The sequence below is a fragment of the Cyprinodon variegatus genome, unplaced genomic scaffold (genome assembly GCF_000732505.1).
Source record: "Cyprinodon variegatus isolate N-32 unplaced genomic scaffold, C_variegatus-1.0 Scaffold30, whole genome shotgun sequence".
NCBI lineage: Eukaryota > Metazoa > Chordata > Actinopteri > Cyprinodontiformes > Cyprinodontidae > Cyprinodon > Cyprinodon variegatus.
The window spans coordinates 1,366,704-1,379,359 of record NW_015150483.1 but is presented as its reverse complement, the minus strand read 5'-3'; the positions used below and the strand labels follow the sequence as shown (position 1 = coordinate 1,379,359).

The 12,656-nt window shown below is 38.9% G+C and overlaps 1 protein-coding gene across 1 annotated transcript in view; it reads right to left on the bottom strand.

Annotated features, from left to right (window-relative positions):
- LOC107100834 (insulin receptor-like) overlaps positions 1 to 12,656 on the bottom strand; it is an 86,488-nt gene that overhangs the window by 13,602 nt on the left and 60,230 nt on the right. The window contains exons 3-7 of the mRNA XM_015399488.1: positions 11,871 to 12,076; positions 9,282 to 9,400; positions 1,332 to 1,471; positions 1,072 to 1,216; positions 756 to 970 (exon numbers count right to left, since the gene is read on the bottom strand). Coding sequence (XP_015254974.1) covers positions 756 to 970; positions 1,072 to 1,216; positions 1,332 to 1,471; positions 9,282 to 9,400; positions 11,871 to 12,076 — 825 coding nt within the window. The remainder of the gene's footprint in view (positions 1 to 755; positions 971 to 1,071; positions 1,217 to 1,331; positions 1,472 to 9,281; positions 9,401 to 11,870; positions 12,077 to 12,656) is intronic.

The window sequence follows — 12,656 nt, the reverse complement described above, 5'->3', positions numbered from 1 at the left end:
ATCTTTCTTTTCCCTAGTTACCCCTAATATGGATGTATTGAAAGTTTGATTAAAAAGGAGCTAAGGTTTATTTTTTGTTTGTTTTTATTAAAATAATCACATATTTCAAAATCTATATATTTCCATATATGACTAACAGCAACATGAGGAAAAATAAGATAAGAGCAAAGTTGATCTTAAATGTTATCATGAAAAAAAAAGACAAAACTCCCTTAGTATCTGCTGCCACTTTACAATGAGACACTATAACTGCACTAACTTGTGCAAAAACTAATGTGCAATTACTATTTAATACCCTGTGCAATAACCTGTTTTATATTTAATGCCCAGAGCAATAACTATTTATATAAATACCCATTTTTTACGGTATATACAGTATGTCCACACACACACAAATACATATATATACATACATACACACATATATATATATATATATATATATATATATATGTATATGGACGAACTGTATATACCCCATGCATGAGATCAGTAATGTCGGTCAATCAATCAATATCATTCTCATGATTAATCATGGGCTGTTTTTCCTCAGGAGAGAAGATGGAGCATAAATCAGGAGGGAAGAAATCTGCTACAGGTTGTGAAAGATTTCAACTTGGACCAGAGGTTGACTGTTCAGCTGATCAAAAACTAAGAATAAAGCTGGAGCATTGGAGATATGGTTTGACTTTAGGGTGGCATAGTTAAAGTCCAGATCTAAATCTGATCTGTTGTGTAATTTCCGAGGTTCTTACAGGATGCTTGGTCTCCGTTGGTGCGAGCAGCGATATCGTTCTTCATGTTGCGCTGCTTGGTTCCTGTTACCTCCTCCAGCTTCTTGATTTCGGACATACAAAGCTTAGGGTTGAAGTGGAAGAAGGTGCGGCCTCGCTCGATCGTCAGGTTGTGCTTGGACCAATCCCACAGCTGGCGGAGGTTCTGGTTGTCCAGTGCGTAAAAGGCGTAGTGACTGATGGAGAAATGCAGAGCAGACAGGGGATTGATCACAGAGTGAAAAAAGTAGAATTAAAAAAGCTCACCGAAATGAAAGGTGAAAGAAAGAGTACTTACTCTGAGTCAAATTGCTCTCCCTTTATAGTACGTAGTTTTCGCAAAAATGAGAGGGAGACCAACGCGTAGGCCCTCCGTATACTGAGGTAACCTTTGATGACCTCGATCTGTCCCAGGCTAGCTTCCAGCTCAGCCGCAATATTAGCTGTAAGAAGAGGGACAGTTGAGGATGCAGCCAGGCAGTGACAATTTTCCAAACTAGAACGTGTGGAGCCGTTACAGTAGGCTCAGCAGGGGGGGCAGCAGGTAAATCTACTTACTCCCTCCTCGGATCTTGATAACCATGTTGCCCTCAATGACAGTGCATCCTCTTAAGGCCTGGGCTGAAGTAACAGAGTCAATCGTCTTATTTCCCTGGCACGCTTTAGGACAGGGGCCTGCACAAGGTTCACAGGTCAACCTAAACAAAAAAAAAAAGCAGAGTTTCTACATTAGAGCTGAAAATGCAACGGAAATGTAGGCTTTTATTTAGGGGTGTCAGGAAAAGGGTGTTAAAACCTTCTAGACATTTGTTTTCCCTTTTTTCCCCCCACTACAATCATGCTGTATGTTTTGCTTCAACACATTAAATTACAGTAAAACACACAATAATTCAAGGTTGTATAGGAAAAAAAAAAACAGGTGGATATCAAAACAAATTCTCAAGCTGCTGGGAAAAAAAAAAATCAGATCACAATTCAAAAGTGAATGTTTCTCTTAAGCAATCAGATAATTGCCATAATGAGCCTATAAACTCACCATTTTACTCACTCTCGCTCACATCTGTTCCTCCTTGATGTTTATTTGCACCGAGGCGACCGATGCGAATGATCAAAGAGAGCATAATCACAGACAAACCCAAACAACGCAGCCGCAGCTCCCTAAAGGGGCTGCTTTGTCTCTGCTCGCACTGTGACGTCCTCTCCCGGCAAAGCGTGCGTTTCTGCACGAAATCATGCTCACATGCAGCAAAGAGGCCTTGATAGTGCCTCTTAGGAAATTCATTCACAAAAGCCACATCTAAAGAGAAGACCTGGTGCTTCATTCACAAACAAGCACTGCATCCTTGAAAATCCCCTCAATAGGATTTCTAAATCCATCTTTTTTATTCTATTTACTGCCAAAAAACGTTCCAACCAGAAGAGCTTTTCTTGGAACCTATATTAAAATGTCTCTCTAGGAGATAAAATTCAGAAAGATAATATTTATTTGAGATGTAATTAGATGGATAAGAGCTTGAAAGCTTTTTTTTATTTAATTTGATTTCACTCTAAAATCATAAAACTGACTGACATTTTCTATAGTTGACAAAGCATTTTTAAAGAGTTTATGCAGGCTAGCAGATTCCAAAACTTCTAACTGAATACAGTTGCATCAGGCAGAAGCCGGTGAAGTCACCTCTTTTAAAGCCCCTGCACATGGGGAACGAAGCGTACAAAGGGCCCTGTTGTTCATGGGGGGAACATGTAATCTATACATATGCTGCTGGTTGCAATCTCTTCATGCTTTAAATTCTGTTTATGAAACTCCCATTATAATCCTCTCTCCTGGACCGACTTTCCCCCTCTTACTGCTACGCTGTCCTCCCAGTGACATCTAGTATAAAGACATGAGAGCCTCCCAGTTTCAGCTCTGCTGTCCCGTGTTTGTAACCTTAAAACTCTTACAAAATTCCTACCGATCGAAAACCGACTCATTGTTTATCTTTATCATTTCGACAGAGCGGAAAGCCAGTAGTAATGAGCGCTTCAAAACAATGAATAATAAGACAAATTCAAGGATGTGTTGTCTTTCTGCGCCACCCACACAAGGGGAAGAAAAACATATATTCTGTCTCTCCAGCGTAACGCTCTAGTTGCAGCGCAGAAAAGGGAGAATGTTTTGGGCTGTTGTACCGAAAACACAGACACACAGGCAGACAGGCCGGGGCTCCAAGGGCAGCTCTTAAAGGGACAGTGTTTATCTGAACTCTGTGACTCGGACTCCGGGGTCTGTTGGAACCATCTAGAGTGGAGGCCTGCAGCTGACGCTCGGGTTTTGGTTTGGGCCCAACCCTGACAGAACCACACCAAATGTGAGAGTGTGTGCTCGCTGTCACGTTGTCCAAAAAAGGATGAGTAAAGTCGTTTCATACAGCAGAGAGAGGCATATGTGTAATGAGAGCAATAATTGTGGATGAATTTAAAAAATACATAAAACATATTCAACCTTATTGCAACACCTAAAACAAAGGTATAAAGTGGGCATCCCCAAATTCGGTCCTCGAGGGCTGTTGTTCTGCAGGTTTTAGAGGTTTCCCTGCTTTAGCACAGCTGATTCTGATGATTGCAGTTCAGCAAAAGCCTGTTAATCAGCAATCAATGAAAATCAGCTGTGCAGAAGCAGGGAAACCTTTAAAACCTGCAGGACAGCGACCGTCGAGGAGCGACTTTGCGGATGCCTATAAAGAATAAAATTATTCTATGTATTTAATAGAGTCTTAGAGAGACTCAGTTAAGACTTAAGAGTTGCAGCTACAACCTTAAACGTCATACCTTTTTACATGGATAAAAAACTAAGACAGTATAAGAAAAATATATGCAGAAAATTATGTACTAGGGCTGAAAGATTTAGCAAAACCTCAAAATTGCGATATTTTCAACCAATATTGCTATTGCGATTTCTCTTTGCACCAAGCATAACCATTTTAATGACTTACTCCAGGGTTTCAGTTTTTCTATGACCTTGAAAGCCTACTTGTCCAGAATCCAGTGCTGCTGGACTTTGCTTTACATAGAAAAGTTCTTATTTCTATTATAATGTATAGATCTAGGTGGTTTAAATGCATTACCGCCAACAAAGGAAGGAATTTAGTGTCTTACTCTTGTTGAATGTATGGTGACTAAAATTGAGTTAAAATTGCGATGTTAAAATTGTATTTTTGCTAAATTGCAATTATATTGCAAATGCAATTTATTGCTCAGTTGTTATATGCATGCAAATGTAAAACACAAAAATGAGAAGGATGCATGGATGGATGGACGGACGGAATGAGAGCAATCATGCAAATGTCTGATCAGGCCATCCATTATTGGTTGAGCATGGAATGAGACACACTGGCAGCCATCACATCCTGGATTATCACTTCTGTTTGACAGATCTAATAATGCTAAACAGCAGTTATAGTTAGGGGTTGTACCACCTGATTAAACTTGGGCTGATACGCTGACACTGATGCAACATATATCTTATCCATCTGTCTTATTTCTTTCTCTAAAGGTCTGAGAATCCCCCTCTGTCAACAATCAAAACTTTGGATTTACATTGTGGGAGTATTGAAATATTCAAGGTGTTTGTGATCTTTTACAAACTGACAGAGGAAGTTTAAAAACAAATCAATTAAAACCAGATTCTGTATATCAGGCTTTTTAAAGACTGGTGATTGGTCAGAAAGCTGTAACCGATCCACCTATGGTTGAAGTTGTTGTAGACCTTCTGAGTACAAAATAGGTCAGTACAATGTTCCATAATGGTTTGATTTTGTGACGGGCTATACCCCTGTAATGATGTTTGTTTATTATTTTAACCACAATATGAGGCTGTGACGTTGCAACAGGGTTGTGATGAAAAGGTCTCGCTTATCACATGTGTTCTACGTGTGCACACAAATAAAAAAGAAAAAAGTCTGCTGTGGAAAAGTTTCGGACACAAAGCGTCTGTTTCCGATATGAGACTGGTTCAGAATCAGCAGCTTCACAACATGATCAAACACGTTCCAAGGACCGGATGGAGGCAGAAAGGAGAGAAAAGTCTCCCACAGAGCCCTGTTCTCACTTCCATCATATGCTGAGAACCCTGATGCTCTGAGCCAGGAAAGCTGGTTCAATTTGAACCGTATGTTTCATTCTGAATGTAAAGCTGGGAAGTGTTTTCCATCTTTGTTTAACTGCTCAGACAATTTGCATGTACTGTTTTTGAAATGCTACAAGGCACATGGGTAATTGATCAAGAACCATGTCCATGTGGTCCAGTTTAATAGATGTGTGTACCGTTTATTACAATAGATTTTACTTGGAAAAAACTATTTAAATAATGGTCTGAATTTAGAGGATCATATCACTTAAGATCTTGTGTGGATATTCAGTTTTGGTGAACAATGTAATGCAAACCATAACTCACACTTGTCTAAATCAACTTTAAATACACAGGTCCTCATGACATGCATCATTGAGTGTTCAATATTAATACATGGAAGTAAGAATGTCTTCCGGCTTAATACAGTAGAGAAAAACATCATTATTTCAATTCTTAATAACACAAATAAAGAAATCTGCAATTTACTCATCTTAATGAAAGCAAAGCTTACAAAAATCCTTGCTGTCATTGTGCATTGGAGTATGTTCCTAAAACAGACTAAAATAAAGATGTAAAGAAATTGATTACTGCAAAGGTTCTATACTCGCCATAACTCTCCAGGTGTGAACCATGAGTGCAGATACCAGTTGAGTGTGCACGGGATCAAAACTGAATAATGGGAGGCAGCATTTTGGTTTGATCTTCCTGAAATCGGGAGCAATCTCCATGAGAACCTAAAATAAGCAGCGACTGTTGGTTTCTATTAAAATCAGGAATGAAAACATTGTTTAGCGTTGCCTTCCCAGACACTGATTTTAATAGCTTCTAGCATCTTATCTATTTGTTGTAAAGTATATTTTTAACCCATTACCTTTATCAAGCAAAACTTTCTTTTAAGTCTTTAGAAATTCCCCTCCAGTTTGATTTGACCCACTTTTCTTCCAGGGTTTGATTTTCTAATGAGATTCTCTAAATTTGATGGAATACTAAAAATTAATTTGTCTTTGATTCTGGTATCATTAATATAAAGTATACTGCCACCCACTGGTCATGTGTGGGTCTCTATGCTTTTCAAAATAAAAGTACTAATTACAGACGATGCCAAAAGGAAATGTGAGGCAGGGTTAATTCTCACTAATTTCATAGCTGACGTGTTGTTTAGCAATACACCATTCTAACCCAACCAAATGCAGAGCAGACACTGTCCCTGCAGCCCTACAGTAGGTGTGTAGCTCTGCTGTGCCTCTTATATTTGACCTATGCAGTGACCTAAAGGACGCAGAGGTCAACCTTTGAAGGGTATAGATTGGTGATATTTACTGTACTCACATGAAAGTCATATTTAAAATGTCTAAATATTTCACTTTTGGAAACATTAATTGAACAAATCTAAATGTAAAAAATGCAAACTACTGAAATATATAAAAGCCATAAAAAAAAATTTCTTCAGATTTTGCTTCAAAGACTAAAAGACTTTGTGCAAAACAAACCTGTTCATAACTTTTCCTATCGATCTGCAGTCTTCTTCTCCAGTTGGTGTTACTGTCGCCTCATGCGATAGCGCGCATTAATGATTTAGTCACATAAATATTTCATTCCTCCTGCTGGAAAGTATGTTATACTTGTTGCTCAAGCCTCATGTATGCATTTAGTGAGTGTGTAAACAGGAGTGGTTTCCAAAACACATACTTGGCTTCAAAACAAACACGCATCTCCCTAGTTTAGCAAGAGCCAGTGAGGCTACAGAAGTACGTCAGTGATTTTCCTCCACGATCCTTTACAACGAGCAAGAATGCCAAAAGAGGTCGTGCTCTTGATCATTGGCATGCAGCCGAAACTGTGAGCTGAAAAGGACCAGGTGTAGCAGATGTTGAGGCTGCTTTTGCGTTAGTGACACCTTCGCAGGAAGACGAGGGCCTCTCTATCCGGCTCTTTAACAGGAATCTTTCCCTCCATGTTCCACTTCTCTCACACATTCTACTGCAGTCGCTTTAAGCACAGGAACAAAACGTTACCGGTGGGGTAATACGTGTTTATGAAGCTCAAAATCCCCGTAATAAATCACATCATCTGAACCAACCTCATGAAACACCCAATCAGATCAAATAAACAGCTCATTGACAGATCATCAAAGCTTGTTCAATTTTACAACAAAAGCGTCCTTTCATCAAGAAGTAATGCTGCCATACCTACAGGTAATATTAAACTCATTACAAACCATGACTGATCCATTAGTCTGAAGTGTTTCAACATATATGATCTGCATACAAACATAGAAAAACACTGTTAATAAATGCGTTTAGTACGGTAGCTTATTGGTTATTTTTCGAGCTGAAAAAAGAAACATGATAAAAAAAATTATTTTATATAAAAAACACGCGTTAAGAAGTCTTCCAGTTAGTGTTGTGATGCCTTGACAGCACAGAGACTGTGTCTATCAGAAAATCAAATAACCTTTTCGTTACATTAGAAAACGAGTCGATGCTAGCCAAGCTGCTTTCCACACCAGTGACCTCTAAATGCGTTTTCCACATTTACCACTCAGTTAAGGTTTCCCCACAAGGTTCTGGTTTAGGTCCAGGTTTATTTTCACCCTTTCACAATTCCTTCAGGAGATACTGCAGTAAAAATAACAGCAATCTTCCAAGCTGTGCTGATAACACCACGTCTCATTTATCAATAAATCTCCTCATAACGGATTGACCAAATGCTTCACTTTTATTTTTTAACTCCATATTATTCTCAGACCCAAACAGTTTGATGATTCAGCAGCTAATCACATCTCTACTTTCAACAGTTTACCTTAAGACACTTCATGAATATTGGCAGAATTTACTAGTTTTTTTTTTTAGAAAAATCTTTTATTTATCATTAAAATAAGCAGTCTTCCTAATTGTCAACCATTCTGGTGATATATTTTACGTAAGGCCGTCCTACATTAGCTATCTTTTTCTGCGCACGCGCACTTTCAGGCATATATCTGTGGTGAGCTACAGTTTCAGACAGTCAATGAAGCTCACCTTTTTCACCATCGTACTTTAAAAATGGCCGAGGGTCATAGGGGAGTTGGGACAAAGAGTATGAGAAGAAAAGAAAGGCCTCAGAAGAGGTGTATATATCCCAGAATGCTTTCTCTGGAGAGCTCTTCTTGCAAAGCATTATGGGATTTGCTGTCACAGTGGCCCACTGTTGCCATAGACTGTTGCTACCCGACAGCGGCGACTAATAACAAAGATGGTGCAGGCCTCGAGCAGTAGAGGAGTTACGTGACCAACGGAGCAAAAAGTTTTGGTCATCCGTCTGAACGGTCAGTTAAATGAGTTCACTATAAAGTCCACTATATAGTGATTGAGGGATTTAGGGGTTAGGGTGGACGTTTGGGCACAGTAACTTTGTATGAGCTATGAGAACAGCTTCTTTTAAACAGAGCGCGCACAAGTAGAAATCGGCTCTTGCATGCTCTCACACATGAATATTTTATAAGTGTAGAGGGCGGGTTTTTTTAGAAAATTCGAAAATCCTTCACAATACCGTTAATAAAAGGTCATCATCAGTTCCAGTCTTTCCCCTTTATAACAAATGATCATGCATTTTGTGAATTTTCAACAGCTTAAAGGAAAAGTCCGGTCATATTCAGAATTCAAACTTCTGAAAGCACTTTAAATACGAATACCTGCTTAAAAAAATGAAAGGCCGAAGTTCTAAATATGCATAAAAGCCATAACAAAAATGAAACTGTTATTTCACTGTTTTCAGAAAAATTATTATGAATGGGAGTCAATGGCAAAAAATGAATGCAGATGTACTGCAAAAGTAAATAGAAATAAGTCGAAATGCAGCTCATTAGATAAAGACTGAACATTTGAACCAGTGAAAACAGAATAAACTGAAACCTCTGGAAAAAATAGGGGATGTTATTTGTAGTGGATCAATTAGGAGAACATCCTGAGACATAAATCCATGAACAGAAACTCCATATTGGGTGATCTCAGTCTAATACTACGGTTTGTTAAGTCAAATGGTATGCAGTGTATTTTGTGACTCATAAAACTGAACTTTTAGCTGGAATGTGACTACTTTGAGACATTCCCTTTGATAGGAGCAGCTCTGTTCTAACAGGTTACCAAAGCCACATGAGGTGCTTGTTTGTTTTCATCATTAACCAAACTCCAGCCTGAATACAACCATTAGTTTTCTTGATGGGGAGAACTGAATGATTAAATTCCTAGAAAGAAGAGAAAATTAAGTCTTTACTCAAGTAGAAGATCTCTCTACTCAGCGGCGTATTTGCACATTTGTCCACAAATATTATGGTGTTCTTAAACCACCACAAATTTGTTTTCTCTTGTGTTGATGGTGGCTTGTTTGTATGTGTGTCACTGGTGACCCAGACTTACGTAGAGGAATTGCTGCTGTATCCAGAAGGACACTCCTGAATGCAGGTTCCGTTGTGGATGACGTACTCATGGCAGCTGGCATCCACATCTTTAGATTTCTTGCACTGATAATGGAGGTCCTGCATATCAAGCAGAAGGAGACAAGAAAAAAAAAAAAGGAATGAGCCCACCTAATCCATATTTATGGTGATAAGGATGTTTGGATTGTTAAAGTGTTGATAGTGTAAAGACAAAGTCAAAGTGGGTTTGTTATTGTAAGATAGCCACGCTCTGCGATCCCAAAGCATGACACCTACAGCTCTATGCTTCACGGTATGACCTTCTTTTCTTCAATTGGCGTCTCAACTGTCTGCAACATTTCTAATCACAGTTAACACTGTTGAGTGTTTTCCTGATTGTACAGGCATATACTTTCATACCAACCATAACAACAGTTAGCTGCAGGTCCAGTGTTCACATATAGGGGTTTGGAGACTTCTTGAAGAATCTTGTGTCCTGCTTTAAGTTTTGCAGTAAATCTGAGGCCCATCAATTATTCCAAACAGCACGTCAACCAACGGGGGGGATTTCTGCCTTTTCCTTTTTTTTTTTTTTTTTTTTTTTTTTACATGATTTTGCTGTTAAAGGTTAAGTGTAGAAAAGCTTGCCCCTTCATCAAGGTGTCAGCGCTCTGCAGAGAAACCACTTTTCCTTTTATTAAAAATGTATAATTCCTCCTTTACCACTCATCAGCCGTCAAACGCAGACTTTTCCATATGAACCCATGGCCTGTATGTTTCATGTGCCACCCTGCTCCAGAGCACCTCACTGTAATGAATATCTTATGAACAGACTTCTACTGCACTTGATGGCCCACTGCTACTTATTCCCCAGCTTAAAGTTGATGTTTCAGAGCAATGCCTTTACGATTTAAAGACTAATTATCTAGAAACCTTAAGGTATTGGAGCAACAACAAGGTCTGGGTGGGAATGTTAAGGTAAGCACAAAACCAATAACATTGGAGGATTTTAGAGACATCTTTCATTATCAATCAACCTGCTTTCAGAGTAAACTTACTTGGACGGCTGGTTTCCCATGTTGCCGGTTGTTTGGAACATTTTCCACCTTTTTACAGCAGGAAGGCTGATTTAAAACTCCTTTGAGGTCTCTATTAACCCCTTACTGGTCTCATAAGCTGCTACAATCTTCATCTGAAGGTCTCAGAGAGTTCTTCTGTTTCTATCCTGGTGTTCACTCTCACTTCACACTAAAATAAATGTCAAGGCTTCAAACAGAACGCAGATGAACTATTTTATTATTGCGTGCAGTTGATACGATACGGCTTTCTGCAGAAAATGCAGGGTCGCCAAATTTCAGCACCATCCAGTTACAGTGTGTTTTTTCTATTTATATCTTTTTAATGCTTGACGCACTTATTTTGAAACAAGAGGCCGAATACAACTCAAGCTGCCCCGTTGCATAGGATATCAGTCGACTATTAAATTCTCACCAGTTCAGAAACAAACAAAAAACTGTTGCGTAAAAAAAAAAAAAAAGAAGTGTTGAAGAAGGAAGTTAGCGGGCGGAAAAAAAGAGACGGTTTCATAGGTGGGGGACAAGATACAAATCATTTGTAAATTCTGTGGGAAAACAGCAGCTGACTGTTAGCAGCTAACGGCGCTAAAGTTAGCATCTGCCTTAGAGATTCAAAACTAAAGGGCTATTTCATATAATTGAACACTTGAAACCTATATAACATTTTTTCTATAAGATTTGTGGAAACTTAAATAATTTTGTCACTATGCAGGATTTAAACTTTGCCTTTTAAAGCCAAGTATCATATTTGATCATCAGTGTGATGTTTTTGTTCTTGAAACCCTGACTTACATAATCAAACACATGTAGTGAACAGAAAACATATGAAAGATGATATAGAAATGCGTAATATATCAAAAGTGATGCAAATAAATGATGTAATTTAATGTTTTTACAAAATTTCTATAGTTATTTCATTTGTCACAAAGTTCAATGACAATTCTAATTTTGGAAAATTAGAATCTTCTGTCAATTATTTCCTGGTTCAGGCTTTAAAGGGTTAAAATAGGGTAGGCATTTACAACTTAAAGGTGGGCTAGTCTACCCTGGACCAGGGTATGCCACAATATAAATAATTTTATACACCAGTAGCTCACTCAGGTTACATGCAAAAAGGACTTTAATTTAATTATCCCACTCTGCTGGCTCCATATATCATATTTTTGTGTTTTACATTAGTTTTTTGTTTCTGTTAGTAAACAAAGCACTATTAACACCAAGTGACCGGAGGCAATATTTTGTGTGATGAGTAAAAGAGTGATGGAGTCGAGTGAATCAGCAACTCACTCAGAAAAGAAGAAGTCTAAGATCAAGTGTGACAAAACACAAAAATTAGAAATCTTCTTTTTAATTTCAAGTTGTTTTATATTTTCAGTGATTAACTATTTCCATCAGAGGTCCAACAAATTGAATTCCTCCGACAGGTAAAGAACCAACTTCTGATGAGAGCTAAACAACTGGACTTCAAACATATCATCTTAATAATGTGATTTTGGTTATAGAAATGTACGAACCTGGCAGAAAGAGAAGCTGACGCAGCGCCAGCCTTGGAAGACGTAGTATCCAGGAGGGCATTTGTCCACACACACATTTCCATGCTGGAGGTTCCTGCAGGCCACACAGCTGGTGGCGTTTCCCGGCTCCAAACAGCCCCCCAGGCACTGGTCGTGGCAGCACTGGCCCTTATTGCTGCACGCGCCGTTTTTACAGTTATCGCATGCTGAGGGAAAGAAGACAAGAGGAAGAAGATGGTTAATACTGAGCCGCATAGTAAGATCTACATCATGTTTATTGTAGCTTGGGGAAACTGTCGGAGAAACAGATGCCTGTTTTATACTTGGGTGATTAAAAAAATATCTTAAGCCCACCTCTTAGAAATGCCACAGATCTTTGGCAATGAGCTACAATAAAAGCTCTCATTGACTCATATTCACTCATCTAACTTCATTAACAGAGCTTCCATATCTGAGCAGGACTTCAGAAGTAAAACGTTGCTCACTGAACTGTTAAAATGGGAGCTGGCTCAGAGCTCGTCTGCCTGGCTGTGTGTTTCCTGGACGGGGCCGCCTTTTACAGCCTCTTTTTGTATCTCTGCTTCTGTCTCCTTGAACCCCAGTCGGCCTCAGCAGATGGCCCCTCACACTGAGCCTGGTTCTGCTGGAGGTTTCTTCCTGTTAAAAGGGAGTTTTTCCTCTCCACTGTCACTACAAGCATGCTTAGTGTGAGGAATTGCCTTTGAGTCAATGAGTCGATACAATCAACTGGTTTTACTTAGATATAAAACTTTTAATCAATTTGAC